At 45.1% G+C, this 19815-nt stretch overlaps 1 protein-coding gene across 4 annotated transcripts in view; it reads right to left on the minus strand.

The window, feature by feature from the left end:
- LOC140735888 (cas scaffolding protein family member 4-like) overlaps window positions 1–19815 on the minus strand; it is a 138530-nt gene that overhangs the window by 11348 nt on the left and 107367 nt on the right. For all 4 annotated transcript variants that reach the window (XM_073061464.1, XM_073061466.1, XM_073061465.1 and 1 more), the window contains exons 4-5: window positions 3844–3972; window positions 1843–3294 (exon numbers count right to left, since the gene is read on the minus strand). In XM_073061464.1, coding sequence (XP_072917565.1) covers window positions 1843–3294; window positions 3844–3972 — 1581 coding nt within the window. The remainder of the gene's footprint in view (window positions 1–1842; window positions 3295–3843; window positions 3973–19815) is intronic.

The raw sequence follows: 19815 nt of genomic DNA on the forward strand, positions 1-19815 counted from the left end.
ATCTCGCGTGATACGGGAGTTTACCAGGGCTGATCTCACGTGATACAGGAGTTTACCAGGGCTGATCTCACGTGATACAGGAGTTTACGAGGGCCGATCTCGCGTGATACGCGAGTTTATGAGGGCTGATCTCGCGTGACACGGGAGTTTACCAGGGCTGATCTCGCGTGATACGGGAGTTTACGAGGACTAATCTCGCGTGATACGGGAGTTTACCAGGGCTGATCTCGCGTGACACGGGAGTTTACCAGGGCTGATCTCGCGTGATACGGGAGTTTACGAGGACTAATCTCGCGTGATACGGGAGTTTACCAGGGCTGATCTCGCGTGACACGGGAGTTTACCAGGGCTGATCTCACTTGACACTGGAGAGTTATGAGGACTTATCTCAGATGACACAGGGTTTATGAGGACTGATCTCACGTGATAGGTATATGGATAGGAAAGGAGTGGAGGGTTATGGGCTGAGTGCGGGTAGGTGGGACTAGGTGAGATTAAGAGTTCGGCACGGACTAGGAGGGCCGGAATGGCCTGTTTCCGTGCTGTGATTGTTATATGGTTTATATGGTTTATATGGTGATACGGGAGTTTACGAGGACTGATCTCACGTGATACGGGAGTTTACGAGGACTGATCTCACGTGATACAGGAGTTTACCAGGGCTGATCTCACGTGATACAGGAGTTTACGAGGACTGATCTCACTTGACACTGGAGAGTTATGAGGACTTATCTCAGATGACACAGGGTTTATGAGGACTTGTCTCACATGATACAGGAGTGTAAAAAGTCTGATCTCACCTGATACAGGAGTTTACAAGGACTTATCTCACTGGACACTGAGAGTTACGAGGACTTATCTCAAGCTGGTCAGGACAGAGTTCATCCAGTAGTTAACCAGCAGCTGTGGAGGGGGGACAGGGATGGAGAGGAATTGTCAACTACATCTGGACTGGAATCCTAAGGAGGAGAGGGGAGATGGCTGGTGTAAAGAGGTGAGGGAGAAGGTGAGAGCGGGGCCAAGAGGTGGAGAAAGGGGCTATGGAAGATGATGGGTGGAACAGGCCAGGTAGCAGAGAGGGAGGGGCAGGGACAGTGGTGGGTAGGTGAGACGCAGAAGCAGGCAAACAAAGAGGATGCGGCAGGTGGAGCCATCTGGAGGAGGGAAAGGTGAAGGTGAAGACATCTAGAAATGTGATAACCTTGCTCCATCTGCCTCTTATTGTGTCTGTGCTGAAACATCAACCGCCTTCTTCTGTGCACCAAATCCACTCCTTCCCTACGTGCCCAATCTGCCATCGCCCTTCACCAATTATCTCTGGCCCCCATCTCCCCACTCTCCCTGTCCTCCCTATGCTGACCATCTCACCTCCACATCTGACCTTGACGTGAGACGCCAGCAATCCCTTTCCTCTCATGAAGGCTGCTCGACTCTCTGAATTCCTCCAGCAGATAGATTGTTGCTCCAGATCGCAGTCTCCATGTACATGGTTTTTGGGAAAGCACTTGATGGAGTCCCACTTAAGAGTGGTAAAACTGGGGTTCTTATCAAATCTATCCCCTCTGACCTTAAATCTCTCCATGTTCTTGATTCCCCATTAAGAAGTCAAAAGTTCATCTTATCTGTCCTTTTGTACAATAGAATACTCTTGACCTCACAATCTACTTCGTCATGGGCTTGTATTCTATTTTCTTCCTGTAACTGTACCATAATATTTTGCTTAGTTCCTTTCTGTTATTTTTCCCGTGTACAACGTGATGAAGTGATCTGTACAGATGGCCAGTGTTTCACTGCATCGCCGCCTATAATTGGGCAATTCAGTGCCCCCTCTCCCAGACCAACCTGTAACTGGACGTAGTCAGGATCTTCTGCCTGGCTTTGAGGGCTGGGCTTCGCTTTCTGCTCCCTGCAGGGTGGCGTGGGCACCGGTGCTTTGTACCTGAAGAGGCCCAGGTTGGGCTTCCTCTGCAGGCGTGGCAAGTCCTCGGTGTTTCCTTGCCGACACAGGGGGAAGAGCAGCTTGCCATTGGCGATGATGATGGAGACCAGGCGCTTCACGTCGTCGGGCACAGTGCGGGCGACATTTACAAAGCAGTCGAGGTGGTCGGGAGTGGCCAGGGGGCTGCTGACCACGAGGGCGTCCAGCGTCCACCCGCAGGCGGTCAGCTGCTGGCCGGCCTCCAGCAGCGCCCGGTGCGACTCCTCCACCTCCTCCAGCTGCTTGCACAGGCGGCCGTGCAGGTTGGCGTCAGTCAGCCGGCCGGCATTGACCCGCACCCCCCGAACAAAGCCCAGGAAGTCGGCCAGGCTGCTCAGCACGCCGTCGGCCGCCACCTCCACCTGCGCCAGGTGCTCCTGCAGGTGGTCCCGCCGGCGCCACTCTCGGCTTACGAACACCATGATGGCAGCCACCGACTCTGACACCCGCTGCTGCAGCTGGGTCAGGGTGCTGGCTGCCTCCTCCGCGCCCAACCGGATCTCCTTGGCGGGAGGGTCGTGCGTAGTGGGGGACGGTGACTGCAGTTCAGGTGGGACAGAGGTCTGGCACTGGGTCGAGGCCGGGAAGGAGGCCGGGCGCTGGGGCATTGCCGGCACTGCGGTCGGAAGGTGGGGGACGGCCGAAGAGGAACTTGGACGCGGGGGCGTAGCCGGAGCTGGAGACGGACGTGGACGCTGGGATACGGTCAGAGGTGTGGCAGGGTTCTGCGGCATAGTTGGAGAGGCAGCCGGGCTCTGGGACGAGGCTGGAGAGGTGGCCACGTGCCCGGGTACGGCCCGAGGGGCGGACGAGTCTGGAGAGGCAGCGAGCGTGCTGTGCCAACGTTCCGGCCCCTGGCCGTCCCGCACCAACTGGTCCACCGGAAGTGGGATGTCGTAGACGGACCCAGCAGGGGCCGGGTCCCTCTTGTCGGGTGGGATTCCTCTTGGCAAGTCATAGATGGCCTGGGATCTGGGTGGAGCAGCCCCCAGCTTCGGGAGGCCAGTAGGCACATCGTAGAGGTCGGGGCCGTCCTGCGCTGGCGGGCTGCCATACAGCCGGCAACCCCCTGGGTTTGGTATGTCATACAGCGCCTGCCTGGAGGACAGCGTTTGCGGCCGACTGGGGGTCTGCGGTCTGGCCACCTCCTCGCGGCACACTGGCACGTCGTACACCGCCTGCTTCTGGGCTCTCCACTCCTGCTTCCCATCCCATTGCAGCCTGCCGAATCCGGGCATCTCCCTGCCCACCGACCCCAGACCGGGGTAGGGACCGGGCTCTCCATTCGGGAACATCCGTGGGGGCACATCGTACACCTAGAAATAGGAGACAGAAAAATTAAGAAGCTGAAAAACAGAAAACCCTGCCCCTGACACTGCGCCAAAGTAGCCTTATGTTCATCGGAGTGGTAACGAAGGATGAATGGCCTTCTGAAAATGATGATCACAGCAGAATCTGGTTGAGCCACACTGGGGACAACTCTCCATTCCTCTAAATGAGGCAATCTCGCTGAACATTTCATTTGGAAGGTTCAGGTGGGGCTCCCTTGGTCTTCCATTGTTGGCCACTCTGAACAGAGACATTGATCCACCTGCCCCAGCCTCGTCCGCTCTTGTGGACCTCCAGCAGCCCCGTGCAAAAACAGGCCAATGGTCCCAGACCCTCCTATACCATGGCCACTCATGGACAGATCCAATGGTCTAATTACAAACCAGAGAATATCTGCAGACGTTGGAAATCCAAGCAACGAACACAACGACGAAGGGTCTCAACTAGAAATGTCGACTGTTTACTTTCTTTCATAGATGACACAACATTCCAAGAGAAGAACTTTGCTGCCATTTTAAGATCTCAACCCTTCTTACCTGGCCATCTTTTGCAGCTCCCGTCTTCTCGAAACTCAATGGAGTGTCATACAACTGCTGGATTAGTTTTCTCTCTCCCTCCGTTTGGAACATGGAATACTTTCTGGCCACCGCAGGACTTCCAGGTATCTGTATGAAAACACAGTATGCCCAGGAGGAGTCAGTGCACCATGTGTACATGAAATGTGAAGGGTTACAGTCTCTACTTGAATATCAAAAGAGTCTGCTCCTCCCATTCTGGTCACACTTCAGTTTTACACTCCTACGCTCACCGTTACATCCATGCCCGGGTGTCCTGGAGAAGCAGCATGCAGTGTCCATAGACACAATGGGGAATTTCTGGGAACAGCTGGCTCCTCAGGGATTGTGGTGAACTACATATACCTGTCTGGACACGCCCCCCCTGCTGACTGCTCCTGTGGCTCCTCCCACTGACCCAGTATAAAGGCGATTGGAGGCACAGCCCCGGCCTCAGTCTCCAGGATGTTGTGTGGTGGTCACTTGCTGCTTGTTCTTTCTTCCAGCCAATAAAAGCCTATATCTCATTATTATCCTCTGTTGCTAAGTGTATTCACAGTCTGGGAGTTTGACTGTCCGGACTTATACTCTTTATACTGTGTGGTGGTTGGTCTGGAGTTGTTTTTTTCTTGTGTTGTGGGGCTTGGGGAGGACACTAAGCTCACTTGTCTTTAATTTAGGTGCTTTTTTGTTAAATTCTCTTCCTTTGTAGCATATTGTTATTGTATGCTTAATCTTGCACTGTATTAATGCTCCTCATTGGGATTTGGGGTTTTTAATTTTGTAAAATGTTTTGAAAAACTAATAAATAAAAATAAATAAATAAATAAATAAATAAATAAAAGCCTATATCTCACCTCACGTCTCTGAGAGTTATTGATGGTGCATCAGGGATGCAAGTTTGTTGTAGGCAGTGAAAATAGTATTTTAGTTTGTAACTGTTACTAGTTTATGAAGTCCTGATTATTGTATAGTATTATGCTGTTTGAATAAATTTTTGTAAAAAGAAATTGAAGACATAGAGTCTTGACAATCTTCGTTTGTGACGTGGCCAGAAGTGTGGACAGTAGAAATGATTTGTGCTGTTGTAGCTGGAATCATGTGTGTTCGCTGAGAGGAGAGGAGAGAAGTAATAGGAGTTCTAGGAACATCCCTAATTCTCATTCACCAGAGTGTACACTCTTTGATAATGAAGAGCAGCCCCAAAGTCACTACCCCAACCTAGGACATGACTCTTGACTCTACAGGTCTGACTGGCTGAGGTTAACAAAGGCTTTATAATTACACATTTTCTTTCAGGGAAAGGCCAAGATTTAATACCAAACCCTGAGGAGGAGAAGGTCTTCTTGTAAAACTGTTTGCATCGCTATACTAAACAGCCAGCTCCAGAACGTAAACCAGGTAACAGGGGAAAGATGCCGGAAATCAAAGTATTACACACAAAATGCTGGAGGAACTCAGCAGGCCAGGCAGCATCTGTGGAAAAGAGTGAACAGTTGACATTTCGGGCAAAGACCCTTCATCAGTCGGTCTCAGCCTGGAAAGTCAACTGTTCACTTTTTTTCCATAGATGCTGCCTGGCCTGCTGAGTTCCTCCACCACTTTGTGCGCATTACAGGTAAAGAGGGGCTGCTGAATAGCTTGTGTGGCCACTTCTGGAGTCACATGAAGTGGAGTATGTTCAAGGTAGGAGCATTAAGTTTCTGAACATAATCAAAGACTTCACCCACGCCTGACATTCTCTCTCTCCCCTCCCCCATCGAGCAGAAGATATAAAAGCCCAAAAGTGGGTACCACAAGGCTCAAAGACAGCTTGCATCCTAAAAGCAAGATGCTGCTATCATAAGACAATTGAATAGTTCTCTAGTACAGTATGATGGACTCTTGTCCTCTCGATCTACTTTGCAATGATTTTACACCTTATTGTTGACCTGCACTGCATTTTCTCTCTTACAGTTTATTCTGCATTCTGTTTTGGCTTTGCCCTGTACCACCTCAATACACTGCAATGATTTGATCTGTACAAAGGGCAAGCTTTTCACTGTATCCCAGTACATTTGACAACAATAACCATTACAACCATTCCAAGTATTAATAAGCAGCAATCACCACTGGCGCACCTCAGGGAAGTGTGCTAAGCCCACTGTTTTACTCTCTCTACACCCATGACTGTGTGGCTAGGCACAGCTGAAACGCCATCTACAAACTTGCCAATGACACATTTATTGTTGCAAAATTTCAGAAGTTACGAGGAAATATACTTCTTATTGTAAATTATAAGCCAGCTGAAACCTAGCGAAGGCTGTGCCACTGAGCGTGACCATGGGTAATCTTTCACTCAGTACCACTCCCCAGCACTAACTCCGTATCTAAAGATCCATCAATCCCTCTCTCACAACCACGGACTCTGTGGCAGGTCTGTGTACCCTCACTGGCAGGCACCTGAGCAAAATTGGCAATCACGCTCGTCAGTATGCACATTCCATCCATAAGACTATCAGATACAGGAGCAGAATTAGGCCATTTGGCCCATCGAGTCTACTCCGCCATTTCATCATAGCTGATCCATTTCCCTCTCAGCCCCAATCTCCTGCCTTCATGCCTTCACTAATCAAGAATCTTTCATATTCTGCCTTAACTATATCCAAAGACTTAGCCTCCAAAACCACCTGTGGCAATGAATTCCACAGATTCACCACTCTCTGGCTGAAGGAATTCCTCCTCATTTCTATTTTTAAATGTACATCCCTCTATTCTGAGGCTGTATCCTCTAGTGTTGGACTCCCCACCATGGGAAACATCCTCTCCACATCCACTCTATTGAGACCTTTCAGCATCCGATGTTTCAATGAGATACCTCCTCATTCTTCTGAATTTCAGTGAATACAGGCCCAGGGCCATCAAACACTTCTCATATGATAAGCCTTTTAAATCCAGAATAATTTTTGAGAAACCTCCTCTGAATCACTTCTGAAGTCAGCACATCCTTTCTTACATAAGGAGCTTAAAACTGCTCACAATACTCCAAGTGAGACCTCACCAGTGCCTTCTAAAGTCTCAACATTTCATCCTTGCTTTTATATTCTCAACCTGCAAATTAACCTTCAGGGAATCCTGCATGAGGTCTTCCAAGTCCTTCTGCATCTCAGCTTTTTTAAAATTTTCACTCCATTTAGAAAATCGTCTACACTTTAACTTCTTCTAACAAAGTGCATGACCGTACACTTCCCAATACTGTATTCCATCTGCCACCTCTTTCCTCATTCTCCTACTCTCTCTAAGTCCTTCTGCAGTCTCTCTACTTCCTCAAATCTACCCGCCCCTCCACCTGTCTTCATATTGTCTGCAAACTTTGCAACAAAGCCATCAATTCCATCACGCAAATCATTGACGAAATAATGTAAAAAGAAGTAACCCCAGTAAAGATCCCTGTGGAACACCACTAGACACCAGTAGCCAGCCAGAAAAGGATCCCTTTATTCCCACTCTTTGCCTCCTGCCAATCAGCCACTGCTTTATCCATGCTAGAATCTTTTCTGTAATACAATGAGCGTGTAGCTTGTTAAGCAGCCTCATGTGTGGCACTTTGTCAAAGGCATCTGAAAATTCAAATACACAACATCAACCGATTTTCCTTTGTCTATCTGCCTGTTATTTCTTCCAAGAATTCCAACAGATTTGTCAGGCAAGATCTTCTCTTGAAGAAACCATGCTGACTACAGCCTATTTTATCATGCACCTCCAAGTACCCTGAAACTACATCCTTAACAATCAACTCCAACATCTTCCCAACCACTAAGCTCAGACTAACTGGCCTATAATCTCCGTTCTTCTGCCTCTCTACCTTCTTGAAGACTGGAGTGACATTTGCAATTTTCTAGTCCTCCAAAACCATACCATTGATTCTCGAAAGATCATTTCTAATGCCTCCACAGCCTCTTCAGCCACCCCTTTCAGAACCCTGGGGTGTAGACCATCTGGTCCAGATGACTTACCTACCTTCAGATTTTTCTGTTTCTCAAGCACCTTCTCCCTAGTAATGGCAAGTTCATACAATTCTGCCTCTTCACACTCTCGATCTCCAGCACACTGCTGGTGTCTTTCACAGTGAAGGCTGATGCAAAATATTTATTGTTATTCCGCAATCTCTTTGCTCCCCACTTCTTTAGACCACCTGGACAACACAAATTCCTATACCAGGATACTGTTCATAAACTATAGCTCAGCATTTAATACCATCATTCTCACAATCCTGATTGAGAAGTTGCAGAACCTGGGCCTCTGTACCTCCCCTCTGCAACTGGATCCTCAATTTCCTAACCAGAAGTCCACAATATGTGCGGATTGGCAATAACATATCCTCCTCGCGGACAATCAACGCTGGTGCACCACAGGGGTGTGTGCTTAGACACTGCTCTGCTCTCTCTATACACATGAACTGTGTGGCTAGGTATAGCTCAAATACCATCTATAAATTTGCTGACGATACAACCAGTGGAGTGAGATATGCCAACTAGTGGAGTGGTGCCACAGCAACAACCTGGCACTCAACGTCAGTAAGACGAAAGAGCTGATTGTGGACTTCAGGAAGGGTAAGATGAAGGAACACATACCAATCCTCATAGAGGGATCACAAGTGGACAGAGTGAGCAGTTTCAAGTTCCTGCGTGTCAAGATCTCTGAGGATCTAAACTGGTCCCAACATATCGATGTAAGACAGTGGCTATAGTTTTTAAGGAGTTTGAAGAGATTTGGCATATCAACAAATACACTCAAAAACTTCTATAGTTGTACCGTGGAGAGCATTCTGACAGGCTGCATCACTGTCTGGTATGGGGCGGGGGGGCTACTGCACAGGACTGAAAGAAGTTGCAGAAGGTTGTAAATCTAGTCAGCTCCATCTTGGGTACTAGCCTTCAAAGTACCCAGGACATCTTCAGGGAGCAGTGTCTCAGAAAGGCAGCATCCATTATTAAGGACCTCCAGCACCCAGGGCATGTCCTTTTCTCACTGTTATCATCAGGTAGGAGATACAGAAGCCTGAAGACACACACTCAGTGATTCAGGAACAGCTTCTTCCTCTCTGCCATCCGATTCCTAAATAGACATTGAATCTTTGGACACTACCTCACTTTTTTTTAAAAAAACATACACTGTTTCTGTTTTTGCACATTGTTTAATCTATTCAATATATGCAATTGATTTACTTGTGTATTTATTTATTTATTTTCTCTCTCTGCTAGATTATGTATTGCATTAAACTGCTGTTGCTTAGTTAAAAAATTTCACGTCACATGCCGGTGATAATAAACCTGATTCTGACAACTTTCTAGCATCATTTTCCAATGGTCCAATATCTACTCTCATTTATCCTTTACACTTTATTTATTTTAAGAATCTTTTTGTATCCTCTTTAAAATTATTGGCTACCGTACCTTCGTATTCTATCTTTTCTTTCTTTATGACATTTTTACTTGTCTTCTGGTGGTTTTTGAAAGCTTCCCAATCCTCTAACAGCCCACTAATTTTTGTTCTAATAAATGTCCTTTCTTTGGCTTTTATTTTGGCCTTGACTTCTATCGTTAGCCATGGTTGTACCATCTTGCCTTTGGAATATTTCTTCTTCTTTGGCTTGTATTTATTCTGTGCCTTCCAAATTACTCCCAGAATTTCCAGACAGCGCTGCTTTGTCATCATCCCTGCTAGTGTTCCCTTCTAATCAATTTTGTACAGCTCCTCCCTCATCCCTCTGTAATTCCCTTCACTCCACTGTAATACTGATACATATGACTTTAACATCTCATTTTCAAATTGCAGGGTGAATTCTATCATACTGTGATCACTGAACCCCTAAGGGTTCCTTTCCCTTAAGCTCTCTAATCAATTCCAGAACAACACCCAATCCAGAATAGTTGCTCCCCTAGTGAGCTCAACCACAAGCTGCTCTAAAAAGCCATCTTGTAGGCATTCTCCAAATTCCCTCTCCTGGGATCCAGCACCAACCAGATTCTCCCAATCTACCTGCATATTGAAGACCCCCATGGTATCATAACATTGCCCTTCTGACATGCGTTTTCCATCTCACATTGCAATTTGTAGACCATATCTTTACTACTGTTTGAAGGTCTGTACATCATTCCTATCAGGGTCATTTACCCTTGCAGTTTTGTAGTTCTATCCACACCGATTCAACACCTTTCGACCCAATTATAATTTTTTTATAAATATGAGAATTATACTTATCGCTTTATACTTATGGCTGTGAGGCTTAGCACAACTCCAATGCTATAGTTAAGTTTGCTGATGACACCACTGTTACTGGCTGAATCAAGCTTGGCGACGAACCAGCAGGTAGGAGGGAGGTTGAAAATCTGGCTGAGTGGTGTGATAACAACCTCTCATTCAATGTCAGCAAGACAAAGCAGATGATGATTGACATCAGGAGAAGAAAACTAGAGGACCATGAGCCAGTCCTCATCGGGGGAGAGCTCAGGCAACTTTAAATTCTTTGGTGTTACCACTTCAGAGGATCTATCCTGGGTCCAGTATGTCACTGTCATTACAAAGAAAGCACAGCAGCACTTCTGTTATTAGAAGTTTGTGAAGACTTGGCATGTCATCTACAACTTTAACAAACTTCTATAGATGTGCAGTGGAATGTATATAATCCTTGTGTAGATAAGCCTACAAAAAGTAGTGGATATGACTCAGTCCATCACAGTTAAAGCCCTCCCCACCATGGAGCGCTGTCGTGGGAAACCAACTTCCATCAGCAAGGACCCCCAACCTCCAAGACATACTCTCTTCTCACTGCCACCATCAGGAAGAAGATACGACAGCCGCAGGACTCACACCACCAGGTTCAAGTTCAGTATTACCGCTCAACCATCAGGCTCTTCACTTGGCCCAGAACTCTTCTCACCGAACTGGACTCAACTTTCAAGGAATCTTCATCTCGTTCTCAATATTTATTTATTTGTTTGTTTACTTATGTGTTTATATATTTCTTGTTTTTCACTTTATTGCTGTATTTGCGCACTGTTAAGGTGTTAACTTAGTATTAAGCTACTACTGCCAAGCTGCTCTGTTGGCATTAACTTTAGTTTGAAATTTCTAATTAATAGCCCGGTTGGTTTACCATAATTAACTTTTCCTTTATTTCTGCACAGTTTCTATTAAATTCAGTGAACTGTTTATCCGCTTCAGTGCCTCTCTGTTTCTGCACTTGGGCCATAACCGCACACTTGGTGTCACCCTACTTTCAAGAAACTTAGCAACTGAGCCTTCCCCAGCTCTCTTGAGTAAAGAATTTCAAAGATTCTCCACACTTGGGAAGAAAGTACTTCCCATCTCTATCCTGATCGACCAACCCAAGATTCTAGATATCCCAGCCTGGAGAAGTGTATCCATGCATTCTCCCGGGCCTGTAAGAATTTTCAGTGAGATCACCTCCCATTCTAATAAATTCAGGAAAGTACAACCGCAGTTAACTTAGTCTTTCCGCATGGAATGAACCTCCCATCACAGCAACCCATCTGGTGACCTCACCATACTCCCTCTGTTACAAGTACACCCCTCTTTAGAGTTGACAGAGTGGTGGAGCTGGAATAACCGATGCCTCGCCCTGCCAGTGACCTGAACTCAACTCTGACCCCCTGTGCTGTCCATGTGGAGTTGGCCCTTCTCCCTGTGATGACGTAGGTTTCCTCACAATGCTCTGGTCTCCTCCCGCACCCTGGAGACATACAGGTCAGTGAGCTGCTGTAGGTGAGTAGTAGAATCGATAATGCTTCCCAGTGACAGCGACCGGGGTTGAATTCCCCTAAGGAGTTTGGAGGTTCTCCCCGAGACCATGCGGGTAAATTACAGGTGTGCTACGTTGGTGCTGGAAGCATGGTGACACTTGAAAGCTGTTCCCAGCTCGACGGTGTTGGTCGAGGATGTGAATGATACTTTTCGCTGTATGTTTTGATGTTTCAATGTACGTTTGACAAGTAAAGTCACCCGTTATCTTTTGTCAGAATCTGGTGCAAATATTGAGAGGGTGGGAGAATAAAACATGGGATTAGTGTTGGCTCTGTGCTTATTGGTTGGCATGGACCTAGCTGGGCCAAAGGGCCTATCTGCATTATTTGACTTCCTATAATTAAGCAGGGAGACTGGACATGCCATTTGCTATTCTGATCGTTTGATGTACCTAAACATTAGATTTTGGTGATTCATGTACCAGGACACCCTGTACACCAGCACTTCCCAATCTCATCCCTGAAAATATATCACACCTTTCTACTTTGTTCCTACAAAAGTGTCTGCAGTCAATAGCCTGTAACTTTCCTTTCAAAGTTGAACTTCTGAACCGCCAGTACAACTAGGCATTTTTGCGGTGTGTTCAGGACGGTTACAGCATGACACGTACGGGCCGAAGAGAGGAATGTCCAGATGTTTGGCCATTGCTGGAAAGGACCTGAAGGCGATTCAATGTGGCAAAACCAAGGCGAGGCTGCGCTGAGGTGGCGGGGCGTGGGCCTGGACCCCAGTGCAAGGAAAGGCCTAAGGTTTGATCAATTTAAACACTGGGCCAAATTGGAAAGGTCAGGGTGTCAGGACCAGAGGCGAGAGACAGGCTCGCTGCTCCACCAGGTTTACTCGTCTCTACGCTGAACTGAGGCTGTGGACTTCAATTAATGGACTCCTAAATCGGCTGCAATTAGGGCTGGCTTCATGGCTGTGGAATTCAGTTCTGAATGGTCCTTGCTTACTTTCATTTGTTTCCATGATTAGATTTTTCTCTGCACATTGGTGTTTGATTTTTTTTAATGGATTCTATTGGGTTTCTTTGTTCTTTCTTCTGTAAGAAGATGAATCTCAAAGTTGTATGTTGTATACATACTTCAATAATAAACGTACTTAGAACTTTGACCTCACATTTCTCCACATTACATTGCACCTGACATGCCCTGGGCCATTCACCAATGTCAATGTCATCAAAGGATAGTGGGTTGGTATCAAGTCAAGAACCTTTCCCTCAAAGTCAGCAAAACAAAGGAGAAGTGGGGTGGGGTACATGCCCCTGTCTGTATCAATGGTTGAGAGCTTCAAGTTCCAAGGTGTGAATATTACCAAGAATCTGCTCTGGTCCAGCCACAATGACACTACAGCCAAGAAAGCACACCAGTGCCTCTACTTCCCCAGAAGCCTAAGGAAATTCGTTATGGCCCCAGTTACCCTTGCCAATCTTTATAAATGCGCTATAGAAAGCATTTCATCCGATGCATCACAGCTTATTATGGCAACTACTCTGCCCAACACAGCAAAAAAATTGAGAAGAGTTGTGAACACAGCCCAGTTCATCACGCATCAACCAGCGTCTCCCGCATTGACTCTGCCTCCACTTCCCAATGTCTCAGGACAGCAGCCAAATAATCCAGGACCCCGCGTATGCTGGTCATTCTCTCTCCTCTCCCATCGGGACAAAAATACAAAAGCTTGAAAGCACTTACCACCAGGCTCAAGGGCAGCTTCTATGCCGTGGTTAGCAGACTTCTCATACACTGTAGGTGAATTATTGATCTTCCAACATATCTCATTGGGGTCCTTGCACTTTATTTGTTTACTTGCACTGCAGTTTCTCTGTAAGTGCGTTCTGTTTCTTTTCACTACCTCAGTGTACTTACGTCTGTCTGGATGGCACGCTAACATCAGCTTCTCACTGTTCCTCGCTATATAATACACCAGTACACTCTGCCCTCCCACACAGCTTTGCTTCATCAGCTAACTCAGAGATATAGCACTTGGTCCCCTTGTCCAAATCATTGATGAGGATTGTAAGCAGCCACAGTCCCAGCACCGACCCCTGCGGAAACCCAATGGTCACAACCTCCTTTTGCTCCTCTGTGAAGCGATCCTCAATCCATGATATGTGGAAATTTAACAAAAAATCCTGAAAATCCTTATCTATTCTGAGAGTTAATAGCTCAAATATGACAGGTTTATCAAATATGACTTCCCTTTTATAAATTATATCAACCCTACCCAAACATATTATTTTCCAACTGACATGTTACAATTTCCTTAAAAGCAGATTCCAGTGCTTTGATCTTTACTGATGTCAGGCTAATGGTATATGGTTCCCTATTTTCTCCCTCTCTCTTTTTAAATCATGGCATTACATTTGCTACTTTCCAATCTGTGGAAACAGTTCCATAATCTACAGCCTGTTCATCAACATACTGACATAGAAAATCATTATTTATCTTTGATCTCATCCTCCAAACTATTATTATTACTGATTTACCCCTTTCCTGGTTCCTATTTATCCCAATCATTTCTCCTCCCTGATCTTATTTACCTTTTTACCTGTGAAAGTCCATCAGTTTTCCTGTCCTCATTCAACCTGCCCTAATTACATTTTTTCTGATTCCTGCCTCATTTATCCCTTTCTTTTATTCCTCTGCACAATTCTTATTTCCTCCCTTCCTAACCTCATTCATCATCCTCCTGGCCTCTAAAGTTCAAAGTAATATTTGTTATCAGAGCACATTCATGTCACCACATACAACCCTGAGGCTCTTTCTCCTGCAGGCATACTCAGCAAATCTATAGAACAGTAACTGTAAACAGGATCAATGAACAACAAACTGTGCAAATGCAAATGTAAATAAATAACAATAAATAATGAGCGTGAAATAACAAGATAAAAAGTCCTCTTCATTCCAGCAGTCTCCCCTCTTTTCTGTCCTTAGCTGTCCCCCTTCTGTTGCCTCTGACTGCTGCTGTCTCCCATTTCACAATACCTCCCTTCCTGCCCCAGCTTATCCCGCTCTCCTCCTTGCCACAAGTTGCCTGGCTTTTGAACAGCTCCCCTAGTGGTGAATCCACTAGTTAAAAATGCTGGAATTCAGGCTTCCAATGCTCGGAAGAGGAAAACTTTTCAGATATCAAATATTCAGTTAACCAGATCTGTCTTTGGAAAGACTTAGCAACCATAAGGTGCCCATAATGTCAGCGTCACCACCACAAGCATAAACTTAATTATTACCACCATTACTAACACAGCACACTAATAATCATATACGAAAGCCCTAGTGACTCAGAAAATTACCTCTCATGCTGCTTTGCAGGACCTCTTGGTCCTGATATCTTGCTGAAAGAACTGAGATCCCTGGATACAGTACACCTTCCTGTGAAGGTGTACCCTTTGGTTTACACAGCGATGGGCATTACATCTTAATACAGTCGGCCCTCCTTATCCACGGGTTCCGCATGTGCGGATTCAACCAACCACGGATTGGGAAAACCCGGAAGTCCTCTCTCCAGCACTCATTGTTTGAGCATGTACAGACTATTTTTTTGGTCATTATTCCCTAAACAATACAGTATAACAACTATTTACATAGCATTTAGATTGTATTAAGTATTATAGGTAATCTAGAAATGACATAAAAGTACAGGCAGTCCCCGGGTTATGAATGAGTTCTGTTCCTGAGTCCATCTTTAAGTTGGATTTGAAGTCGGAACAGGTACATCCGGTATTATTTAGTGTCAGTTAGTCAAATGTTTTTCTTAGTATATAGTACATATTTTACCTTTCTATGCATATAAAACACTTAAGAAACATACGTATTTCAATAATTAAACCACTGTGTTGCTTAGTAATAATTGTAGCTTTCATCAGGGCAGGGCCTTTCACATGCTCCATTAAAATTGTTCCCATCGTTGACTGACTGTAGCCTAACGCTTTTCCAATGACCGATGGCATTTCACCTCTTTCCGATCGCTTTATTACTTCCACCTTATTTTCAATCACAATCGTGATTATTTTCGTGAACAGAAACACCGCGGATTCAGAGCTACACCGGGTCCTAATGCCCACTGCTCTGAACATGTTAAATAAAGTCTGGGGTTCTGCTGGGTCCTAAAAACCACCATACTGAGCCAAGTTAAATAAGGGACTTGAGCATCCGCGTTTTTTTGTATCCATGGGGGGTCTCGGAACCAATACCCCACAGATAAGGAGGGCCAACTGTATACCCTGTGGAAGTGACATTTCTTTCAGCATTGTCTTGGGATTCTCACTGCAGAAGGGAGTAATAGCAGACTCCTCCTGCCAAACTATCCTTGATGATGCCGTTGGCAGTCTTTTGGCCCCCGCAATACACAGGACCTTCCTTCAGAGATTGATCCCATTGCTCTTTGGATCAACATTGGAATTTGACAGTCTCCTGCTGCTTCCCTCTCCTGTAGCAGCTCCAGCCTACATTGCTGTGCTCTGGATTCCAAGGAGAGTATGCCTTTAAGAACTCACGCCCTTCTTTGATAACAAAGTGCTTGGAACTGACTAAATCCCATTGAAAACTATCCAAGGCCTGTTCCAGTGCTAATATCTCAGTGTGGGCTGCCTTTCCCACTGGAGTTGGGTCAACAGCGCAATTTTATTTAAAGGAATCTTATTTTCTAAAGACACCAGGTACAGGAGCATTCAAATTTGCAGGCATATGATCAGATGGTGAGGTGAACCATCTCCCAGCATAATCCACGGCTCTTCCGCTCTCATGCGAACCTCATGTTTCATGGTCCCCCAGTCTCCCCTCAGTTCTTTGCCACCATGGCTGGAACAAGTTCTAAAAGCTGCTTCGCAAGCAATTGACCTCTGGCCAACGTGAGGACAACAGGAAAAGAATTGACAGAATTGAACCAAAACTGGATAAATGTCAAGTTGAAACATGTACATAAATTATCTGTACAAGAAAATGAGCACTGAGATTTGAAACATGTTTAGACATATTAAGATGCAAATTGAAACAGTAATTTGAAGAGATTTCCATAAATTTAAATTTGTTTTTCAATTAAGTAATTCTCAATTGCGGCTTTGTGCTGGTATTGTTCAACTCCGCTTTTCTTTAGTTTAATATTGTTAAATTGCAATCAGGGTTAACAGTCCAAATGTTTAACTATTCAAAGGAGCAGGGTTACCTAATATGAACTGTGCACTGACATTAATTGCTGGGTGTATGCAAGACACATTGGACTGAGAACAATTGTGGACCTACAGTCGGCCCTCCTTATCCGCGAGTTCCGCATGCGTGAATTCAATCAATCGTGAAAACCCGGAAGTGCTCTTCCAGCACTTGTTGTTCGAGCATGTACAGACTTCTTTTTCTTGTCATTATTCCCTAAACAATGCAGTATAACAACTATTTACATAGCATTTACATTGTATTAGGTATTATAAGTAATCTAGAGATGATCTAAAGTATACGGGAGGATGTGCGTGGGTTATCATGGATCGGGATTGAAAAAAGTCGGAAGTTCTCTTACTAATTAAGTTGGAACAGGTACATCCGGTATTATTAAGCATCAGTTAGTCAAACATTTGTCTTAGTATATAGTATATATTTTACCTTTCAATGCATATAAAATGCTTAAGAACGTATGTTTCAGCACCAGGAGGATCAAAAACCCAAAACCCCAAAACGCAATAATTAAACCATTGCGTTGCCTAGTAATAATTGTAGCTTTCATCGGGGCAGGGCCTTTCTCACTTTATCCTTTAAAATTGTTCCGATCATTGACCGATGTAGCCTAACGCTTTTCCAATGACCAATGGTGTTTCACCTCTTTCCAATCACTTTATTTCCATGTTATTTTCAATCGTGATCATGATTATTTTCATGAACAGAAACACTGCGGATTCAGAGCTCGCCGCTGGGTCCTAATGTCCACCGCACTGAGACAGGTTAAATAAGGTCTGGGTTCCACTGGGTCCTAATGTCCACCGCACTGAGACAGGTTAAATAAGGTCTGGGGTTCCGCTGGGTCCTAAGGTCCACCGCATTGAGACAGGTTGAATAAGGGACTTGAGCATCCACATTTTTTGGTATCCACGAGGGGTCCCAGAACCAATCCCTCGCGGATAAGGAGGGCCGACTGTACTTTGATGCTACTGAGGGTGAGTGATTGTCGACAAAGATTTGCCTCCTGGCCAAGGGCATACATGCACTGGTAATTGTTCAGTCATTAGCAAGGTTAAGTGTTTTATATGAGAACATAGAACAATACAGCACATTACAAGCACTTCAGCCCACAATCTTGTGCCAACCTTTTAACCTAATCCATGATCAATATAACCCTTCCCTCCTGTTACGTTTTGTGACTCCAGAACATAATAATAATTGGATGCAAAACAGGGGAGTCCGGAATGCAAGCTTAACTTCATTCTTACTTTTAGAGAGGCACCTACATATGATGACGTTTGCCAATCACGTACTTTTACATATAACCCATAATGAATTATTTAAATGAACAAGGATGCTTAATCAAACAATGTATTTACAATATTACTCGAATATTACTGAAATATTAAATAAAAACACACCTCCAATTTTAAATTGTCCTATTCAGGCCTAAAAATTTAATCACTGTGGAGGATTTCTTAATTTTGTGGGATAATAGCTTTCCTAACGGGGGGGGGGGGGGGTCACTCTGCTTGGTAGGTGAGACTTGTGGCTGTGAAACAATCTCAGGTCTGGGGCCTCCTCTGTGGAGAATCTGAGACTACAGGAAGCAGTTCTGACACCTTTCTTGCGGTATCCCAAACAGTGCATGGCAAACATCACTAGATGATGTGGATCATAATGTGCACGTACAGTGTCTGACACCACCATTTCCTTTGTCTTTTGGAAAGCCACCTCACGCTGCTTTGCCCATTGCCATTTCTTCCTGATCTGTAGAAATGAGTTCAGGAGTTGGAGCACAGTAGCCAGGTTTGACAGGAACCTGTTATATTTCTTTTTCTTTGTGGTGGCGTGTTGGGGAGGAAGCATTAAGAAGAAGGACGCCTCACGTCTTAATAAGCTGATAAGGAAGGCGGGCTCTGTCGTGGGCAAAGTACTGGAGAGTTTAACATCGGTAGCTGAGCGAAGGGCGCTGAGTAGGCTACGGTCAATTATGGAAAACCCTGAACATCCTCTACATAGCACCATCCAGAGACAGAGAAGCAGTTTCAGCGACAGGTTACTGTCGATGCAATGCTCCTCAGACAGGATGAAGAGGTCAATACTCCCCAATGCCATTAGGCTTTACAATTCAACTGCCAGGACTTAAGAACTTTTTTCTTTTTTTTTTAAAGCTATTATTAATGCTTTTTGAGTTAGTGATTTAGATGCATATCATATTATTACTGAGTTAAGTATTGTATGTAAGGAGTTTTTGCTACAACAAGTGTATGGGACATTGGAAAAAATGTTGAATTTCCCCATGGGGATGAATAAAGTATCTATCTATCTATCTATCTATCTATTAATTGACTAACAATAAAAAGGAGCACAACTGTGATACGTTGTTGGCCTTAGGACATCCACCACTGCACTCTCAGCACACTTGTGTAATCCTTGTGCATCAATGGTATGACCACAGTAAGTGATGCTTGTTTTTAAAGAATTCACACGTTGCATCATGCTCTGAGCCCATAATCTTCTAATCCTTTTCAACACTATCTTACGATTTTCAAGATGTTCCTTTTCATCCTGACTGGTAACAATGATGTCATCCAGATAACACTGAGCACCTGGGCGGCCTTGCAGCACCTGATCCATAGCTTTCTGCCAGAGTGCAGGTATAGATGCTACTCCAAAAATAAACCCATTGTAGCAATAAAGCTCTGTCAGTGTTTATGGTGAGAAACACTGTACTCTTCTTCCATCTCCACCTGTAGGACTTAGACCTCAGCTAAGTCAACTTTGCTGAAGTGTTTCCCTCCAGAAGCGTTTACAAAGATATCCTCTATCCTGGGCAGAGGGTATTCATCTACTTTCAGTACTGAGTTATGGTGACCTTAAAATCACCACAGATGCTCACATGTCCATTCTTCTTGGTTACTGGGACCATTGCCATTGCCCATGGCCTCCACACAAACTTCGAAAGAACTCCTTCAGCCTCCAAGCAACCAAGCTCACT

This window comes from Hemitrygon akajei, chromosome 11, assembly GCF_048418815.1.
Source record: "Hemitrygon akajei chromosome 11, sHemAka1.3, whole genome shotgun sequence".
Classification (NCBI taxonomy): domain Eukaryota; kingdom Metazoa; phylum Chordata; class Chondrichthyes; order Myliobatiformes; family Dasyatidae; genus Hemitrygon; species Hemitrygon akajei.